This window comes from Sus scrofa, chromosome 1 (assembly GCF_054392235.1).
Source record: "Sus scrofa isolate SSC_HxYL_T2T_F1_AM1 chromosome 1, Sscrofa_HxYL_maternal_Yorkshire_Landrace_v2.0, whole genome shotgun sequence".
NCBI lineage: Eukaryota > Metazoa > Chordata > Mammalia > Artiodactyla > Suidae > Sus > Sus scrofa.
This window is the reverse complement of record NC_139383.1, coordinates 215,460,156-215,482,275: the sequence shown is the minus strand read 5'-3', so window position 1 is coordinate 215,482,275 and position 22,120 is coordinate 215,460,156. Positions and strand designations below refer to the sequence as shown.

At 35.7% G+C, this 22,120-nt stretch overlaps 1 protein-coding gene across 9 annotated transcripts in view; it reads left to right on the top strand.

The window, feature by feature from the left end:
- ADAMTSL1 (ADAMTS like 1) overlaps positions 1-22,120 on the top strand; it is a 1,005,193-nt gene that overhangs the window by 249,988 nt on the left and 733,085 nt on the right. For all 9 annotated transcript variants that reach the window (XR_014821152.1, XM_084984414.1, XM_084984443.1 and 6 more), the window contains exon 2: positions 7,131-7,250. Coding sequence is in view for 1 of the 9 variants with exons in the window: in XM_021074260.2 (XP_020929919.1) it covers positions 7,131-7,250 (120 nt within the window). In the remaining 8 variants the exon portion in view is untranslated. The remainder of the gene's footprint in view (positions 1-7,130; positions 7,251-22,120) is intronic.

Genomic DNA, 22,120 nt, shown 5'->3' with positions numbered 1-22,120 from the left:
AAAGCAAAAAAAAAAAAAAACAAAGCAAAAACAAAGCAAAAAAACAAAGCAAAAACCTTTTCTTCTTATTCATTGACTCTTGTTTTCAACTACCTTTACCTCCTTTTCCCCTATAATGGGGTAGATAATAGAGTTATTTGATATCTCCCTTGTTTTCCTGTATTTCCCTGTGTCCTCCCTAAAATTTCTAGATGGTTGTTCACTCAGCCCCATTAGGGAGAACATATACCACAACAATAAATTGTTCCCATACCTTCCTGGATCTAATGAGATTCTATTTTGGAAGCTGGTATTTCTACATTCCTGGGTCCTCTAAGGAGTATAGTGGTGTGCCAGTATACAGAAAGAGGAGTCACTGTTTGAAGCAGGAAATCAGACTGCAATTGGAGAAGCAATCTTCATCATACAGTACAAATTCCAGTACATGGAAATCTCTATAATTCCTTAGGAGCAACCCTTACAAGTCTAGAAAGATGATAGAAACCAGTAAGTATCTCAATGATGATTACCTCTTTCTTGCCTTATTCTGGTGGGCGACTAGCCCAGTTTGAATCCAGCAGAGAACTGAGTTTTTAAGACACACTATCCTAACATAGCCATTGGCCATTTATGAAATTCTTCTACTTCCCACATTTATGTTTTTCCATCTGTGAAACTGGCATTTCTAAACCATGAGTGCCATGGGGTGCCAGGTTTGATGCATTGTTATGATATGCTAACCACCTTATTACTGCAGGTTTGATGCATTGTTGTGATATGCTAACTACCTTATTACTGCAAGGGAACATCAGGAAACCAGGTATGACCATAAGAAATAGACTTTTTTTCAATCTTTTAACATTTATTGAAACTTTTGGAACTTTTATATGGTCTGATTTATAGACTTTTTTTAACCATTTAAAATTTAAGGTATACTTAATTTACAATGTTGTGTTAGTTTCAGGTGCATAGCAAATTAATTCAATTATATTTATATATATATAACTGTATGTATAAATATATACAGAGAATATATATATTTATATAGAATACGTATAACTGTATATATAAATATATACAAAATATGTACAGAATATATATATTTTTCAGATTCTTTTCTATTATAGGTTATTACAAGACATTGGATATAGTTCCTTGTGCTATAAGATAGGTCTTTGTTGTTTATCTCTTTTGTGAATAATAGCACATATCTATTAATCTCAAACTCCTAATTTACTCCCCACCCACCCTCCACCATCCCTGCTGGTAACCATAAGTTTGATTTCTATGTCTGTGAGTTTATTTTTGTTTTGTAAATAAGTTCATTTATAATAATCATTTTGTAGATTCCACATATAAATTATATATTTATCTTTCTCATACTTACTTCACTCAATGTAGTAATATCTAGGTGCATCCATGTTATAGCAAACAGCAATATTTTATTCTTTTTATGGCTGAGTAATATTCATATATACATATACATATCATGTCTTCTTTATCCATTTATAAGTTGATGGACACATAGGTAGCTTCCCTAACTTGATTATTATAAATAGTGCTATTTTGAACATTGTGGTACATATATATTTTTGAGTTAGTTTTCTCCAGTTTTATGCCTCAGAGTGGGATTGCTGGATGATAATGGTAACACTATTTTTGGTTTTGGTATTTGGATAGGAATTGCATTGAATCTGTAGATTACTTTGGGTAGTATAGTCATTTTGACAATATTGACTCTTCCAGTCCAAGAACATGTTTATCTGTCCATCTGTTTGTGTCATTTTTTAATTTCTTTCACCTGTATCTTATAGTTTTCAGAGCATACGTCTTCTGCCTCCTTAGGTAGGTTTATTCCTAGGTATTTTATTCTTTTTCATGTAGTGGTACATGGGATTGTTTCCTTAATTTCTCTTTCTGACCTTTCATTGTTGGTATATAGAAATGCAACAGATTTATGTGCATTAATTTTGTATCTTGCAACTTTACTGAATTCATTGATGAAATCTAGTAAGTTTCAGGTAGCATATATAGGATTTTTTATGTACAGTATCATATCATCTGCAAACAGTTACAGTTTTACTTCTTTTTTTTTTCCAATTTCTTTCTCTTCTCTCAATGCTGTGGCTAGGTCTTCCAAAACTATGTTGCATAAAAGTGGTGATAGTGGACATCCTTATCTTGTTCCTGATCTTGAAGGAAATTCTTTCAATTTTACACCATTGAGTATAATGTTAACTGAGAGTTTATCATGTGTGACTTTTATTACATTGAAGTAGGTTCCCTTTGTACCCCTTTTTTTGGAGTTTTATCATAAATAAATGTTGAATTTTATCAAAAATTATATATGTATCTATTGAGATGATAAAGATTTTATTTCTATAAAATTGGTTTAAGTGTCTTCATACAAACTAGTTTCCTCCAAAACCATGAATGTTACCAATAAATGCCTAGTATAGGTTAAACAACAACTCAGATATAGTAGTTATACAGCTCTTGCTATGTGAAATGTATGATTAATGTGTAGTATTATTGCATGAGACTGAAGATAAAAGCATTCTCTGAGAAGAGAATTTTTAATTTTTTATTAAAGTATAGTTGATTTAAAATGTGCCAATTTCCGCTGTGCAGCAAAGTGGACTAGTCATAAATATGCATACATTATTTTTCACATATTATCTTCCATCATATACTACCCCAAGAGATTATATATGGTTCCCTGTGCTATATTGTAGGACCTCATTGCTTATCCATTGTAAATATAAGATATCAAAAGCTTTTTCTGCATCTATTAATATGATCATATGACTTTTATTCTTCAACTTGTTATTGTGGTGAATCACTTTGATTGATTTATAGATATTGAAAAACTCTTGCAACCTTGAGGTAAATCCCACTTGATCATAGTGTGATTCTTTTAATGTATTTTCCATTTGAGTTACTAGTATCTTGTTGAGGATTTGTGCATCAATGTTCATCAGTGTTATTGGCCTGAAGTTTTCTTCTTTGTGATATCTTTGGCAGATTTGGGTACCAGGGTGATTCTGGCCTCAAAGAATGAATTCAGAAGTGTTCCTTAATCTGCAATTTTTTGGACTAGTTTTTGAAAGAGCATTGTTAATCCTTCTCTAAATGTTTGGTAGAATCCATCTGTGGAGCCATCTGGTCCTGGACATTTGTTTATTGGAAGTTTTTAGATTAACAGCTCAATTTCAGTGTTGGTAACTAGTCTGTTCCTATTTTCTGTTTTTTCCTGATTCAGTCTTGGGAGATTGTACCTTTCGAAGAATTTTTCCACTTCTTCTAGGTTCTTCTGGGCTATCCATTTTATTTCTATATAGTTTCTCATAGTAGTCTTATATTCTTTTGTATATCTGTGGTGCAGGTTGTAACTTCTCCTTTTTCGTTTCTGAGTTTAGTGGTTAGGGCCCTCTGTATTCTTTTCTCATGAGTCTGCCTAGAAGGTTTATCAATTCTGTTGATCTTTTCAAAGAACCAGCTTTTAGTTTCATTGGTCTTTTCTATTATTTTTTTAAATCTCTATTTCATTTGTTTCTTCTCTATTCCTTATAATTTATTTCCTTCTACTAGCTTTGGGTTTTGTTTATTCTTATTTCTCTACTTGCTTTAGGCATAAGTTTAGGTTATTTGAGATTTTTCTTATTCCCAAGTTAAGCTTCTACTGCTATAAACTTCCCTCTTAGAAATGCTTTCACTGTTTTCCATAGGTTTTGGATCATTGTGTTTTCATTTTCATTTGCTCTAGGTATTTTTTAATTCCCTCTTTGATTTATTCAGTGATCCATTGGATGTTTAGTAGTACATTTTTTAGCCTCCATATTTTTGTATATTTTTCATTGTTTTTTATTTTTCATTGTTGTTGTTGATTTCTAGCCTTATCATATTGTTAGGTTTGATATGATTTCAATTTTCTTAAATTTACCAGGGCTTGTTTTGTAGCCTAGCATGTGATCTGTCCTGGAGATTGTTCCATATGCACTTGAGAAGAATGTGTATTCTGCTGCTTTGGCATGGAATGCTCTATAAACATCAATTAAATCCATCTGGTGTAATGCATCATTCACGGCCTGTTTTTTTTTATTGTTTTTCTATCTGAGTGACATATCTATTTCTATAAGTGAGGGTATTAAAGATCCCCACTCTTACTATGTTACTGTCAATTTCTCCTTTTATGTTTAACATTTGCCTTATATATTAAGGTGCTCCTGTGTTGTGTGCAAATACATTTACAAATTTTTTAATGGCTGTACCCATGGCATGTAGAAGTTTTCAGGACAGGGATTGAATCTGAGCTGCAGCTTTGACCCATGCCATAGATGCTGTAATGCCAGATCTTTTAACCCATTGAAAAATTCACTAGAAGGAATCAATAGTAGATTAAATTTGGTAGAACAGATCAGTGATCTGGAATACACAGCAGTGGATATCACTGCTGTCAAAAAGGGAAAAAAAAGAGAAAAGAATGAAAAGAAATGAGGACAGTTTAAGAGACTTCTGGGACAAGATCAGACACACTAATACTTACTTTATTGGGGTCCCAGAAGGAAAAGAGAAAGAAAAAGGGCCTGAGAAAATATTTGAAGAGATAGTAGCTGAAAACTTCCCTAATCTGGGAAAGGAAATACGTATATTTAATTTAAAAGAATAACTTCCAGAGGAATGCACCAATACACATTGTTATCAAAATGACAAAAATGAAATATAAAAAAAGAATATTAAAGACAACAAGGAAAAAGCCACAAATAACATACAAAGGAACTCCCATAAGCTATCAGCTGTTTTTTCAGTAGAAACCATGTGGCCACTATATGGCACAATATATTTAAAGTGATAAAAGAGAAAAACATATAACCAAAAGTACTCTACATAGCAAGGCTCTCCTTCAGATTTGATGGAGAAATAAAAAGCTTTACAGATAAGCAAAAGCTAAAATAATTCAGCACTACCAAACCAGTTTTTCTACAAATGCTAAGCTAAAGAACTTCTCCAGGCAGAAAAGAAAAATAGATGAAATAGAAAAGCTCACTGGTAAAGGCAAACACACAATAAAAGTAGGATATCACTCATACATCATGCTAGCAGGGAGGTTAAAAGACAACAGTTCTAAAATCTTTGGTATACACAATAAGCAGTTAAGGGATACACAAAACATTTGGATGTAAAGATAATATTAAAAACAGTCATTGTGAGGTAAAAATAATATTAAAAACAGTAATTGTGAGGGGAGGAGAATACAAAAGCATCATTTATAAAATGAATTTGAAATTAAGAAATGAGTAACTTATAGCACATCTATCTATATATCTATATCTATGTACTTGGAGAGAGAGAGAGAGATTGCTGTACAAATATCTCATGGTACCTGCAAAAAATGTATAGTAGATATACAAACAAAAAGAACAAAGAATCCAAACAATACTAAAGACAATCATCAAATCAGAAGAAAAGATAACAAAAGAAGAAAGGGGAAAAAAGACCTCAAAATAATCCAAAACAATTAACAAAATGACAATAGGACAGACATATCCATAATTACCTTAAATATAAATGGACTAAATCCTCAACCAAAAGACCTAGATTGGCTGAATGAATACAAAAACATGATCCATATATATGCTGCTTACCCACTTCAGATCTAGAGCCTGTATATGAGACTGAAAGTGAGGGGATGGAAAAAGCTATTCTACCTAAATGGAAATCAAGATAAAGCCAGAGTGGCAATGCTCATATCAGATGATAGAGACTTTAAAATAAAGACTTTCACAAGAAACAAATAATGACTCTATATAATAGTAAAATAATCCAAGAAGAAGACAAAAATTGTAAATTGTAGTTTCCACTGTGTCACAGTGGGTTAAGGATCTGACTACACCGGCTCTGATCACTGCAGAGGCACAGGTTTGATCCCCAGCCTGGTGCAGTGGGTTAAAGGGTCTGGCATTGCAGCATCTGTGGCATGGTCAAAGCTGCAGCTCAGATTCAATCCTTGACCTGAGAAAGTCCATGTTGAAAATAATATGGAGATAATATACTACCCATTGTGATATCCATTATAGATATTATAAACATGGTGAAAGAATTTCATGTATGTTAAAAGCTTAGGTTTTTACTTGTTTTATGAGCAGAATATTGCTTTTGATTATAATAATGGCTGTTATGTATTGAATACTTATTATGTGCAAGTCACTGTACCAAGTACTTAACATATATTATCTCCAATCTCCTCAGCAATCCAGTAATACTAATATCCTTCTTGTTCTAGAATAAGTAAACTGAGGCATGGAGAGGAAGGTTTTAGGAGGCCTGGGTGAATAGATTGTTGCTTGAATTTTTAAGAGTTACTTAATAATTTGTCCCTCACCAGAAGAGGTTTGAGTAGCTCAGTAGAAAAATGTGATAGTGAAAAGGAAGTGGTTTTAGACTCAGACCTGTACTTGAGCATGAATTTCAACACTTTCTAATTTGGTAAATTCTTGAAACCCTTTTGCCTCCAATTCCTAATTTGTAAAGCGTGGCTAATAGCAGACACTTCCTGGGGTTGGTGCAAGATAACATGTGTAAAGAACCTGGTATGTGATAAGCTCAAGATAAAAATTCTTCAATACCTCCCTCCAGAAGAGCTAAAGTTCATATGGTTCTAAAGCCCTGGAATAACTCAGGAAGTCAGTCATGGGTGCAGGCCAGCTCCCCCTTATCTAGTAGATATTTGACAGGATGTCAGGATCTGCCTAGGTGCTCAGATCCGTAGGACTAGGGATAGATCTCTGTGGGTCCAAGACCCCTGTGTGATGCAGACATATGGAGAGCCCATTGGAGTAAGTCTAGGAGCCAGACCACGCTGGACCTGGCCTCAGTGATAGCTTATAATCACTGAATTTCGACATTGTACACCAGTCAATTAAGATGTGCCAACCTAGCAGGGGACTTTCCTGGCATCTGTCCAACAAGCCACATGCTGGAATGTTATAGTGGTCTCACATTAATATGTATATGTGTGCATTGTTTTTGATTGCTCTGATCGGACTTGAAATTAATCCAAGAGGTCTCTACAACTCCAAGACGTCAATTCTCAGTGCTCTATCCCTCCAGGCTCTGTTTGAAGGTTTAATTCAGCTATCTTATCTCTCTAGGTATGTGGAGACCAAAGCCAAGGGGCTGTTTTCCTGCGGGAATTTACACTGATTCGAAGAGAGAGCCTTCATGAAGATTTCCTGTCTGACCTCTTGAATAGTCACAAAACTGAAGACCCGGTACAGTGTCTCTTTTATTTATTCTTAGAAACACAGAAGTTCAGTTACTAATTCTGATGTGTGTTGGTGGTTTGGATTTAGCAAATCTGAAGAGGTTTGGATGGTATTTTCTCGTATCTGTTAACAGGAAGGGAAGCAGAGGGATAGGGTGTTGGACAGACTGTATGGAGCAACTTTCTAAGTTTTTCTGTGTCTGGCAGCCTTCAAATATTTCACTCGAGCATTCAAGTTTGTTTGGGGCAGTTTGTGGAGGATTCACATGAAAATAACTGATGTTTTGCCAGTGAGTCTAAATGTGAAATGCTAATATAAATGAATGAAGGAAAAAAGGAGATTTACACGTAAAGTCCAAACTGTTTTAGGGGGTCAGTGGAAATTCCACCATCTTCCAATCCTGGCCTTTGTGGATATTTTTACTTCAAAGTGTTTGTCATATTTATTTTATGAAAGTTTGTTTCTCTGGTGGTGGTTTTGAAACAAAAAACAAAAGTCTAGAAAATGAGCTCTCCAAGGAAAACAAGTAGTATGGTTGACTGGAGATGTCAAGAAGTAGATCCCTCCCTACTTTCAAAGCAGGCTATGATGTTATTTGTACTTGGTGTGAGAATTGGGTGGGTAAATTCTAAGTGTAGCTCTTTATAGAGTTCCTGTTGTGGTGCAGCAGAAAGGAATCTGACAAGTATCCATGAGGATGTGGGTTTGATCCCTGGCCTCGCTCAGTGGGTTGGAGATCCGGCATTACCATGAGCTGTGGTGCAGATCACAGACACGGCTCAGATCCCATGTTGCAGTAGCTGTGGTCTAGGCCGGCAGCTGCAGCTCCTATTTGACCCCTAGCCTGGGAACTTCCATATGCCACAAATGTGGCTCTAAAAAGCAAAAAAATAAAAATTTAAAAAGTAAATGTGGCTCATCATGGTAATAGCCTTGTCCTCAGAAATCCTTGAAATTAGAGGATGCTGTATGCACAAAAAGCCAGTGAATTTCTCATCCAATCACATAATGGAAGGCTCACAGAAAATAATGCCTTAGAATACCTTCAAATCAAATAGTCCTCCTCTATACCGATTTCTTACAGCCCTCTCTCAAGATGGTATTTCAGTGTATTTACCTCATAAACTTCTCTTCCAGGCACTGAGAAAATTCGCTTTCTCAGTAGCCACTCATAGGCCACCTCTTACTGCTTTTGTCATTTCCACCTTCTCTAGGAAGGACATTCACCTCCTTTTAAAATCTTATGCCCTAGCATGGATAGGAATTGTATTGAAGTTTCCCAAAGGTACAATAATTAATTTTTCAAATGCTTCATATCTCTATATAATATAGTATATGTATATGTAACTCTGAAACTTCATAGACTACCTTTTAAACTTTATTGTTTGCTCAAGGCTTTTTTTTTGTGATCTACCATGGACACACACATTACCACCTAGATTTTATAACTTCTTGAATGAACAGTATCTTATATTTTAATTTTGTCCCCCTTGATGTTATTTAAAATTTGAAATATATAAACTCATTTTGCATTTGGTTTATGCAAAGTCCTGGTAAGTGCACCTATGTGGATACTGTATGCAAACTTTGTGAGCAAGTCAAATCATGACATAATTTATACTATAAAGGAAATTGAATACTGTGAACTAATTTTCAACAAAATGAAGTTGTCAAAGCAGTGCCACTAAAAACAATTTTTGTTACTTGGCAAAGATTGGAGGGGCATCGGGAACATTACTACTACATAGTATTACATTGATTTACATCATAATGAAAAGTGCACGCTGCCGAATTTCCTCAAACCTACTGAGGTCATAAGTAATTGAGTAGGTAGAATCATTTAAGCTGAAAGAGAAATTACTGACCAATACAAAGAGTCAGAATTGAATAAGAAAACACGAGGGAAAAAGAAAGATCAAAGCTTCCTGAATACTAGAAGCTAATTCAGCCTCCTAGTAAGTTTATGAAACAATTTCTTTGGAGGTTATGTCTCTCTATCTGAGAACTTCATTTGGCTTATGGGATATAAAACTTTTAAAGTGTAACTTTATTTTCCAAATAGACATAAAATGATGAATCACCATTATCTGTGCGTTTGTCTAAAGGAAAAGAGTTCAACTATGAGTTGTTGCTTGTATTAAGAGCCAGAAAAGGGAAGTCCCTTTTGTGCTGCTTTTGTATGAGTTTCGGCTACATTGGGAGGAAGCTTGGTAGCCAAATGGGAGAGTAGTGAACATGAAAACTTCCTGGTATAGGTCACAAAAATCACTTCACAAGGGAGATGGGTGAGAGCAGAGAAATGGTTGAGCAGCATCATCTGTTTGTACAGTTCTGTCTGTTTTCAAGTAAATTCTCCCTAATAGCCCAATGACATTTATGCATGCATTTTACCTCTCTCACCAGGATTAGCAACTCTGCTCCTTAAGGTCAGGATCCATGCAGATTCTCACCTCCTTAGCGTCTACCCCTGTTCTTGTGTGTGATAAATGCTCATTTGTGTTGTGTTCATTGATGGGGAAAAAAACACCATGACGGTTGTCTGTTGTGTTGCTGTTAACATTTTTATGCTGAAAACACTGCAAGGATTCTATCATAGACTAAGCATGAAAAGGGCCTTAAATATAAAAATCCTACTATGTGCAAAGTTATTATTGTTAAAATGGTGTGAAAGACTTCAGTTTTTAATGAGGTGACAAAAAACGATTTGGGATTATCTTTCAGATGATTCTTTCAAGTCAGTGTATTGGTTTATAATAAAGAATGTGCATTTGGGGATGCTTGCCTACTAGAAATTTATAGTTGTGGAAGTAACAAATTTGTTCCCAGTATGTCTAACATTTTGGACAGAGGAAGCATTAATTGTTGGAAACACCTTGTCATACTTCTGGGCAAAATTATTAAAACTATCTGTTTCTAGGTCTTTAATTATTTTCTCTCAAATCCTTTCTTTAGCCTTTCAAAGAACTTTTGAAAACCAGAGCAGCCTTACTTATAATTTGTTTGTGAAACTTTTTTGACTAAAGTTTAATTTACTTTTGGTCATTTTTGACCTTTAAGTGACACTTCTTAACTCTTCCTCAACTAGGGCTTTTGGCATGAATTGCCTTTCACATTGCATTAGAAAAACTTTCTAGTTAGCTTCCTCTCAGAGGGATAATTCCATTCACCACACTTTGAAAAGCAGTTTAAGTGAACCATTTGTCTAGAATACATGGCAGGCGACTAAACTTCTAATCATTGCCTGGAACTCTGCATGGATGTGATTTGCATCGTTTGCGGAAATAGAATGTTTGTCAGAGGATGTTATTTATTATCAGAACAGGCAAGATACAGATCACATTGGTTTGCAGTTGTCAGCTGGGTACAAAAAAAGTCAGGATAATAATTAACATGAAATCACTACAGAATGAGATGTTCTATAGTATGTAATTAGCACAAACCTCATTTGCCTGTAGCTTTGTGGTTCACAAAGCAGTTATTTAAGCTGATACTCTATCTTGGCAGAAAGGAAAAGTTATTTAAATAGTTTGTTAGAAAATAAATAATAATCCAGGTGAAGACACCATGTTCCTTTTGATGGCTGGTAAAATAGAGGTATCATTTGTGACATAGAGGTGAACTTTCAAGAGAGGATCCCAAGAGAATGGGGTCTTTAATGACTGTGTGAAAAGATCGAGTTTATTTTTAAGATCAAGTCAGTAATTCTCTGAAGCTCAACTAAAACAAAAAAATGCAGCTTATTAAAAATGGTTCTGCTTTAAATTATTTTTTTCTCCCTCAGTTGGGAGGATTAGATGGAGCAGTGAGCTTTATTTCTATGAGGTGAAAAATTAGTTCAACCAACACATATACACTTATGTAAAATGGACTATAACCATTTCCATATGTTCCCAAGGTGTTTATCAGCTTCCTCTCCAAGCCCCCAAGGGAGAGGAAACATTAGAATTTAATTGCTAACATCTGAGGACAATAATTTAATTTGCTTAATTATACTTCTAAGCTGACTACTATTTTAGAGTATTCAGCACACATAAATAGCAGGAAGTAGCAATGTGTCAAGATCATGTACTTTACTGAAGAATGACTCACTTTGTTGCTCTCTCTTTAGCATCTTCCCACCCGCACTCATTTCAGCATACTCTTGACAAAATTACCTTTTCCCAAAAGTTTATTTCTTCCCTTGCACAGGTGCTTGTGGAATAAAAAGAGAAGCAGGAACTAACATTTAATTGCAAATGCACACATGCTTAAGCCTTACTGATTCGTGAACACCATATTCTTTCTTACCTGATTTTATGCAAAAAAAAAAAAAAAAAAGTATGCATTGGTATTGAAGGAGCCAGATGGTTTGAAAGTAGAAGTGCATTCCGATTCCATTTTGATGTTTGTGGTATGCTTATAGGTATAACTTGAATTGGCTGCTGAAATTCCACCTTGGGAAATATGCTGAGACAGGAAGATTAAATTTGGTTTCTAGTACCTTTGCTACCATATAGCATATGACGTCACAAAGAAAAAAATCATAACACCTTACAAATATATGTAATATGTCATCTTGCTGGGATTTAAATGTTTTTATTTGCCAGTGTTTGCAGGACTTACCTAATTCACTGTGATTCTACCAGGAATGAACTATTAAAAAACACTTTAACTTTAGCATGTAAGTATTTTATGTAATTTCACCTTTTCTGATTTTTTCTTTTTTTTTTTTTTTGGTCTTCTAAACTAATAACACATTGTTTCTACATTTACTGTGAAAAAGACAGAAGAAGCTTGCAGAAGGCCAAATTGCATCAAACACTTTACTAAAGGATTGATACAGATTCCTCAGAACAACCAGAGACTGGCAACGGTATCTTGGAAAATGTAATTGGAAATGTAATTCCTGAAAGATACCACTCATAAATTGTAATAAAACTCTAAGAATGGAGGTCTGAAAGAGGCCTAAAACCTGAGTGGAGTATCAATGAATAACTCACAGATAAAACAGTTTGTTCATAGCATGTTCTTTAATTTGTATATAGATGAAGCTGATGGAATCAATAATTGATTGCATCCAAGATAGGCAAAAGAGGATTTAAACAAGAGAAGGAGAGAAGAGGGGGGAGAAAGAAGAAAAGTCAGAGATAGATTGCTTGCAACAGCAAGCTGTGATTTCCATTTCTAAATTTCTCAGGTTACTGAATGATTTAAAAAGTATTGAATAAATGAAGAAATACACAGTGCTTATGAATAGGAAGACAATATCGCAAGGATGTCCAGTTCCCTGCAGATTAGTAAATGTATCTAGTATAATCAGAATATTTCTGTAGAAGAAGAGAGATTGAACCATGCTGTATAAATATTGACTTACTACAAAGCTATAAAAATGAAAATAGTGTGATTTTAGAACAAAGACAGGTTAATAAACAAACATAGGTGAGTAAAAAACCAATAAATAGACATACACGTATGATGTATGATAGATGTAGTGTTACAAATAATGGGAAAAGATGCATTAATAATGTTAATTATACATAAATAGAAATTCCAGACTTTAAAACTTACAGATGAAAATGTAGAAGAATTTGTTTATGACCTCAGAGTTGGAAAGATTCTCTTAAGACATAAAGACCTCAACCTGTAAATTATATCAAAATTTAATATGTCATTAAACTTTTAGTGTCTAAAAGCTCCATGGGCAAAGTAAAAAGGCAAGACACAGCTGGATTATATTTTTTGCATTGTATGTAACTGGCAAAAAATAGCATCTATAATATATAAAGAACTCCTAGAAATTATGTTTGAAAAGGCAAGAAGTCCAGTGGGAAAAGCAAGGGTCATCAGAAAGAGACATGGATACTTAATACTCATTAATGATATGTTCAACCTTACTAGTCATAATGGATTTACAAATTAAAATAACAAGGACATGGCATGTGATGCCCATATGATTGCCAAAAGAATTAGAAGAACTGACAAAGACAGTATTAGTGAGGAAGAACGGTGCTAAGAAATACTCCTATATTGCTGTTGGGGTATAAGTTGGTTGAAATACTTTAAGGAGTAGCTTTCCAATATCCATAAAGTTGATACATGTGTGTACTCAATCTCACCAATTTCCCTATAGGAATCTACCCTGGGAAATACACATTTGTTCAATGAAGCATTGAACATTATAGTCTAAGATAGAAGGAAAATCTGATTATCCAGCAGAAGGTAAATGGATAAGTAACTTCTGGTTTATCCTTATAAGAAAATGCAACCAAAGCAATTAAAATAGGTAACTAGATCTACATGCATTAGTATAGATAAATCTCAGAAATATAGTATTGATGAGGAAATGATGGCAATTTGTAAAATATCATTTATATCAATTTTAATATCACGTAATTTTTTTTTTTTTTTTTTTTTGCTTTTTTAGGGCTGTACTCGCAGCCTATGAAGTTCCCAGGCTAGGGTATGAATTGGAGCTGCAGCTGCAGGCCTACACCACAGCCACAGCAACGCAAGATCCAAGCCGTTATCCACAACCTACACGATAGTTCATGGCAGTGCCAGATCCCCAACCCACTGAGTGAAGCCAGGGATCAAACCCACATCTTCTTGGACACTAGCTGGATTCTTTTCTTTTTCTTTTTTCTTTTTTCTTTTTTTTTTTTTTTTTGTCTTTTTGCTATTTCTTGGGCCACTCCCATGGCATATGGAGATTCCCAGGCTAGGGGTCGAATCGGAGCTGTAGCCCCTGGCCTTCGCCAGAGCCACAGCAACGCAGGCTCCGAGCCGTGTCTGCAACCTACACCACAGCTCATGGCAACGCCGGATCGTTAACCCACTGAGCAAGGGCAGGGACCGAACCCGCAACCTCATGGTTCTTAGTCGGATTTGTTAACCACTGCGCCACGACGGGAACTCCTGGATTCTTTTCCACTGCGCCACAACTCGAACTCCTCGTGTAAATTTTTGTTATATATTGTTGAGAGAAAATGATTATAAATAAAAATAAAGGTGGGTAAAATATGTTCCAACTTTGTAATGTTGGTTGTCTTCTTGACAGGGAGAGAAGACAGGAAATTGAACTGGGGAAATGTGTATAGTTCACATTAACTATATTATATTTTATTTTAAAAATATATGGTAGAATAGTAATGTGTGTTTAAATGGCTAATTGTTTACAGAAAAGTTTATTATTCACTGCAGTTTTGCAGTTCAAGTATTTTTAAATACATGCATAATAAAACTTTCAGGATAATATTTGGCAAATAATCAGCACAAAATAAATGCAATTTTTATCAGCAGTGGTTGAACGGACAAATCATTGAAACATAAAGTGACAAAGCTCAGTGCCCAAGACTTAATATATACACTATTCACATTTTTGTCTCAATATAATTAAGGAGTAGTCAAATGTAGGACAACAGACCATAAGATCATGGGCTTCCTATCAGTTCATGAACTGCAACTTTTGTAAATAATGTCAAGATGATGAATCTCAGTATTTAAGGAGGGGGACTACTTTTTCACACTTGACCTTTGGAATTAACTGAAAAAAAAAAACATTATCATTTAAGAAAAAATTTATTTATCAAGTTCTAATTTCCTTACAGCTTATGTAGTTTCTTGCTGCTAAGATGTTCTTCATTTGCTAGGATACTCCAAACAACAAATAGATAAGAAGATTAATTATCTAAAACACACTGAAAGTAATAAAATGTAAAGCACCAAAAATCCTCTCATGCAAGCATATTTTTAAGATCAAACAATTTCTCAAATAAAAAACTTAAATGATCTTTTAAAAAGCTAATATCGGTCACAGAATTCCCTTTGTGGCTCAGTGGAAATGAATCCGACTAGGAACCATGAGATTGTGGGTTTGATCCCCGGCCTAGCTCAGTGGGTTAAGAATCCAGCATTGTAGTGAGCTGTGGTGTAGGTTGCAGACTCGGCTCATAACTGGTGTTGCTGTGCCTGTGCCTCAGGTGTGGCCCTAAAAAGACAAAAAAAAAAGGGGGGGGGGTTACTATTGGTTAGAAATACATAAATAACACATGGGAATTTTAGGACTCTTTTAATTTATTTTTTTTTCTTTTTTCTTTTTTTGCTTTTTAGAGCCGCACCCATGGCACATGGAGGTTCCCAGGCTGGGGGTCTAATCGGAGCTACAGCTGCCAGCCTACGCCACAGCCATAACAGTGCCAGATCCGAGCTGCATCTGCAACCTGCACTACTGTTCACGGCAACACCGGATCCTTAACCCGCTGAGAGAGACCAGGGATCGAACCCGCAACCTCATGGTTCCTAGTCAGATTCGTTTCTGCTGTGCCACGATAGGAACTCCAATTTTAGGACTCTTTTTGAGCACATTTTCAAGGTTCCATATTGCAAAGTTCTTCCCAGAAAGAACATCGTCAGGAATGGTGAAATTTCATTTTTAACTAAATTATTCTAGGCGCAAAGTCAGCTTTCTTCCATTAAGGTAGTATTCAAATTCCTGAGATAGTCTCCACTTACAGTTATCCCAAAGTAAACTAGTATACTTTGAAATAAATATCAAATATCTTTAGTAAAAGTTATAAATGTGAGGAGCTGATTATTTGCTGCTTAACTTTGGAACTTTTCTATTATGCTTAAACTAACTCTATGGGCTGTGATTTAAATTATACCTCAGAGAATCAAAGAATAATTTATTGCTCCCTTAATATAAAGACTTAATTCATCTTATGGAAAGACAAATAACTTTCAAAGGAGTTCCTTAGTTGTTTATAAGCTAGTGCTGAAGCTATCAGCCCATGTGATGAGTGTAAATGCCTATCGTTAATATTTTATTTGTGATTTAGTTGTGTAAGGAAACCCTGTCCATCAGTAGTTGAAGGCATCTAGAGGGGAATGGTACTGACTCCTGGTGATTGGACGAGGTCATTTGGTCCCAAACATCTGCACAGTGAGGTTCTGAGCAGATTCTGAGAGGTTAGAGGATAGCCTAGTAGAATCCTGTGACTGAGAGTCCAAAGTGTTTCACTTGAAAGTAAGAAAATGTAAGAGGATACTGTGAGTTGTAGGCAGGGACAAACTCTCCCTTTGAGGTAGCACATCCTCTTAGAGGTTATTTTTTAAAAATTCTAATATGAATATGTTACCATCCAGGGTTCTTGGCCTCCTTAATAATAGAAATTGATAAGAGGCCAGACAAAAAATTCAGGCAAGACTTTATTAGGGTCCTTGCTGCCATGGGGCGAGGAGCAAAAACAAGTAACAGTTTCCCCTGATCACACGCTTGCTCCTCAAGAGTGGGGTAGGGCTCCTTCTTTATATTGGGTGAGGGTAGGGGGAAGTCCAGGGGTGAAGTCAGAGGGGTGTCTTAGGTGCTTTGCCCACCCCTTTTGATGGTATTGTGTGCAAGAGTCATGGGTAGTACCCTTCTTTTTCTCTTGAAACCCTGCTTTTGCTCCTGGCTCTTCAGAAGAGGCAGGTTTGCTTGTTTGGATTTTTGTTTTTTGTTTTTTGTTTTGTATCTTATTGTCTACAATTTGCCCCAAGTGGGCATGCATGCATGCACTTATTTTTAGTTCCTTATATTTTCTTGGTATTTTATTGCTCAAGGAGATGTTTATCCAGGTGCAAGCACTGCAGCAAAGAGTCCCAGGTCCCAGGTTCCAGCCTGTCTCAGATAGACATGGATTTTTTTAAGAGTAGGTTCTATTTCAGAGTAGGCTTAAATTTCAGCCTTTAAGTAGATTGGTTAGCCAATTGAAGCAAAACATTAAAAGAACATTATTTACTAGCATGAAATTATTGAATAGGTATAATCTCTAAATGTTGATTTTTAAATTCTGTATACCATTTTGCCTTTGTTAATAGGTAACTTTTAGGTAAGAAGAACAATGTCTTATTTTTGCTCAAAAAGCTAAAAATAGTAACTACCATATGACTCAGCACTTCCACTTATGAATATATATCTGAAAAAAAACAAAAACAGTAATTCAAAAAGATATATGCACCCAAATGTTCATAGCAGCATTGTTTACAATTGCCAAGATAGGGACGCAATCTAAGTGTCCATTAACAGAAGTATGGTTAAAGATGTCCAATGTGTGGGCATGCAATGGAATACTATTCCACTATAAAAAAGAACACAGTTTTATCATTTGCCACATTACGAATGGACTCAAAGGTCATTATGCCAAGTGAAAAAGTCAGAAAGGGAAAGGCAAGTACTATAAAATATCTTTTATATGTGGAATCTAAACAATACAACAAACAAGTAAACATAGAAAAACTGACAGTGGTTCCCATCATGGCTCAGTGGTAATGAACCCAACTAGTTTCCATGAGGATGCAGGTTTGATCCCTGGCTTCTCTCAGTGGGTAAAGTATCCAGCATTCCTGTGAGCTGTGGGGTAGGTTGCAGACATGGCTCAGATCCCTTCTTGCTGTGGCTCTTGTGGCTGTGGAGCTACAGCTCCAATTCAGCTCCTAGACTGAGAACTTCCATATGTCACCGGTACAGCCCTAAAAAGCCAAAAAAAAAAAAAAAAATAATTAATTAATTAAGAGGAAAAAGTGACAGATATAAAGAACAAACTAGTGGTTGCCAGTGGGGAAAGAGAAGAAAGGAGGCGCAGTATAGCCGTATAGGTGTAGGGACTAAGAGGTATAAACTATTAGCTGTAAAATGAACTGTAAGCACGTATTGTACAACATGGAGTATATGGCCAGTATTTTATAATAACTGCAAGTGGATAACTTTAAAAAATTGTGAGTCAGTGTACTATACACCCATAACTTGTACATCATTGTATACCAACTATACTCCAAATAAAAAGTTATCGTTATAACTCAGTGAAAGTTTTGAAAAAGGAGGATATTTTAGTTTTACTTTGTTATTAAGTTTGATTTTAACTTGATGTTGACAAAGAGGAAAATGACTATTAAAAGAAACAATAAAAATCAGTATTACTTAAATATACATGTATAACTTCTACTAAGAGAAAATATCCTTACCTGCAATCAAATTGTTTTCCAAAATTAAAAACGTGGAATTCAATGTGCAAGTGTCACTTACAGAGCCTGAAACCTGAGAAGTGGCTGTATTGTCAGGTTGAGGCTTTATTTCCAAGTGGCTGTGAGACTTCAGGCAAGTCATTTAACTTGCTGAGACTTTTTTTTCTTGACCTTTAAAATAATCTTGCTCTGGATGATTCTGCAGCCTTGGATATTGTGTTTCCAATTAAATATTTAATGGAAACTTCGAATTCCTTACAGTTGCTATTTGATGAATCTTTTTTGATTTCTACTCGTTATTTTTAATGGCAAAATCAATTATGTGTTTCTGGAATCAGGTCTTCCTGCTTATTATAGGTTCAATTTCCTTCCAATTCTCCACAAACAACTGGCTGTTCATCCGTTCTCCATGTGCCTTTAACCAACATAATATTCCTAAAGCTCTACTTTGCCCTTCACACAGTGAGTATTTGTATGTCAAAGCTAATTATATGTTTGAGGAAAGTCGGGTTCCTCAAACACATTTCAATGTCACAACCCCTTAGCATGGCCTCTCTTAACTCTTACATTGTTCCTGATGACATCCATTTAGACTTTCTTTACTTCAGCTTTCTGAGACCACACTTTGTTCCCATATGAAATGGTCAGTTCCATATTTTGCTCATAGGGCATCTTCTGCCTGGAATGTACTCTCTACCTCATCACTAATCTTCCTCTATTAATCCAACCCTACTTTCTCACCTGCTCAGGAAAATTTCTCTCTGAACTCTTCTATAGCACTCGTTGTCCTAGCTTCTGGAATTAGCCAGTGCCCTGCCTTCTCAGGCTGCCCAGAGGACCCTACACAGATGTGGAGAGTCCTTGGATCAAGGCAGTCCATTACCAACTCTTAATCTACAGGGAATGTCTGCCAGAAAGGGAGCATGACTGCAAGTCTGGGAAAAGAAGCAGGAAATCATGAGATATCAGAGGAGGATACAGTGGAGGAACTAAGAGGGAAGCGGGGGGTGGGGGACGGGAAAGCAAAGTAAGAATTTGGCCAGAAGTGCAGTGGGCACAAGGGAGTCAAAAAAATTAGACTAGGAATTCTGGGATCCTGTTCCAAGAATGCTGTCTATTTGTTGTAGCATCCCTTCTACTTCGCTACTTCATTTATCTTTTCACATGTATAGACCATCTGCCCTGTTAATCTTTCAAGCAAAGACTATGTTTTACATTGCTTTGCCCAGTACACAGAGTAATGATGACATAATAACAATAAAAATATCCACAACAACTCTAATTAAAAAAAAAAAAAACTATTGCCTTTGGAATGGATAAGCAATGAGATCCTGCTGTATAGAACTGGGAACTATATCTAGTCACTTATGATGGCAACTGATGTTGGATAATGTGAGAAAAAGAATGTATGTGTTTGTGTGACTGGGTCACTTTGCTGTAGTGTAGAAAACTGACAGAATGCTGTAAACCAACTATAATGGAAAAAATAAAAATCATTTTAAAAAATAAGAAAATATCAACAACCATTTTTGTCTACAGCTTCTGCACCAAGTACTGCTTAAGGCACTTTGCATATATATCTCATTAATCCTAGGAAGAGGATGATATCCCTCCTCACAGATGTAGAAATGAAAAAGAAAAGGACCTTACCAAAGGTCACAAACCTGATCTATTACTTAAATGATTAAACTGCCACGCATAGGAAGAATTCTGATTCATCTCAGCAACCATTTCTGAGCACCTACAGTATTTGACTCATTAGTCTAAGTACTGCCAGGGGGCGTAAACATGATTTGAACAGTCCTGGCTCCATAGGAGTTTAGAATATTTTAATAGTAACTGTTGGAAGGTTTTTGTTTTTAGGTAAGCTCACTAGAGTCATGGCGGAATACTTAGATTATAGGTATCATTTTGGATACCTCATCCTTTTAATAAGAACATTTTCAGAAATAGCACTTGATTTATTTTGTTTATTTTTGAAAGGGTTGTACCTGATTATACATATATGAGTCAGAATCAAAGGAGCTGCTTAAAATATATTTCACATGGACCTTGTTTTAGTTTGCATTTAGAGTCTTATATGGAGTTATGACTTTGCATACTCCATTACCCTTCCATAGGTTTGAGTGTGGATAGATGTATGGTCAGATGGCTGCTTGCCTCCAGTTCGAAAGTACAATTCAGTAGATTGGGTCGAAAGTAAAATTTACTAGATTGGTTTGAAAGTACGACCACTTAGAATTGTTTATTTGTATTCCAAGTTTCTATGGGGATTGTTGATCTTCATGTATTACATATGCCCCAAAGTATGAATGAGTGAGCATATGGAGAATATATGTAGGAAACAAAGTTAAATAAGTTGCTAGAAACTAGGGTGTCCTGTGATGAACTCCCCAATTCTTTTTTTTTTCTTTCTTGGCCACCCCATGGCATGTGGAGTTCAGATCCAAGCCACAGCTGTAACCTATAGCAACATGCGATCCTTTAACCCACTGTTCTGGGGCCAGGGATGGAACTTGAGTCCCTGTGCTGCAGAGTCACTGCCAGTCCCTGTTGCCCTGCAGTGGGAGCTCTGAACTCCAAATCTTATGAAAAGCAGGAAAAAATTAGCCTTACATTTTCAAGTATTCGACCTTCTTAGGAACTCATATTGTGTGGTACTGATGGGAATATGGCTAAAAAGTTGTCTCATCTATTATTAAATTTATTCTACATGACCATAACCTCCCCAACTAGTGGCATAAACATAGACATTTGTTTTTCTCCTATGTAAAAGAAATCTTCCAGAGAGAGACATTTCATATGTAGTATCATCAAAGGTACCAGGGAACCAGGCTCATTCTCTTGCTCTCCTAAATCCTCCTAGCTTCTGACTCCCATTCTCAAAGATACCTTGTGATCCAAAATGGCTACCAGAGCTCTAGCCATTATTCTCGTTCTAGGCAGTAGGATGGAGCAAGGGATAAACACTAAGGTAGTAATGAAGATGAAGGCATAAATCAACTGGCTCACAAAGGTTTTCCCAGAAGCTGCCACTTAGTATTTATTTTGATAGCTCATTAGTAATGGTTTAGTTACACAGCCATGCCTACATGCAAGGAGATCTGAACCAGACAATCTCTATACTGGGCAGCAATATTCCTAGTTTAAAGAAGAAGGGAGAGCAGATGTTGGAGTGAACAGATAAGAGTTTCTCCCAGAGTCATATATTAGGTGAAACAGTCATTGTACTAAATCCTCATAGTTTGTACACTGAATGCAAAATTCATATCCCACTGGCTTCTAGATTTTAGAGGGCGATGAAATTGTTCTGAAATTAGTGGTAGTGGTTGCACAATATACTAAGAACCACTGAACTATATACTTTAAAAGGGTGAATTTTATGTTATATGCATTACAACTCAATTTAAAAAAAATTAGTCTATGTTTCAATCTAAGAGAAGAGGAAGACAATGATGTAAAAATCTTTACTTACTTCCCAGAATGTAAGGAAAGTAGCTCAAAAGAGAGAGCAAAGGCTATTACAACATATCTCAGTGCTCCTCTTTTCTGTAAGGAAGACCACCCCTACACTAGTACTCTGCCTGATGTTAGAGCATAAGGAAGATGCAGGATGACAGGTTGAACTGTGGAGCAGCTGCTGGTGAAGGTGATGGCAGTGACTATGACAACAACAAACATGTATCATCTCTTAGATACTGGCTGAATTTGTTCTGTGTATGAGAATCATAATGGCATACATTTTGGACAATATAAAGATATTCTTATAAAAGTATGATAAACATGAACTTAACTACAAAATAGAAACAGATACAGATTTGAAAAACAAACTCTTGGTTACCAAAGGGAAAATGTGGAGTGGGTAAGGAATAAGTTAGGAGGTCGGGATTAACATA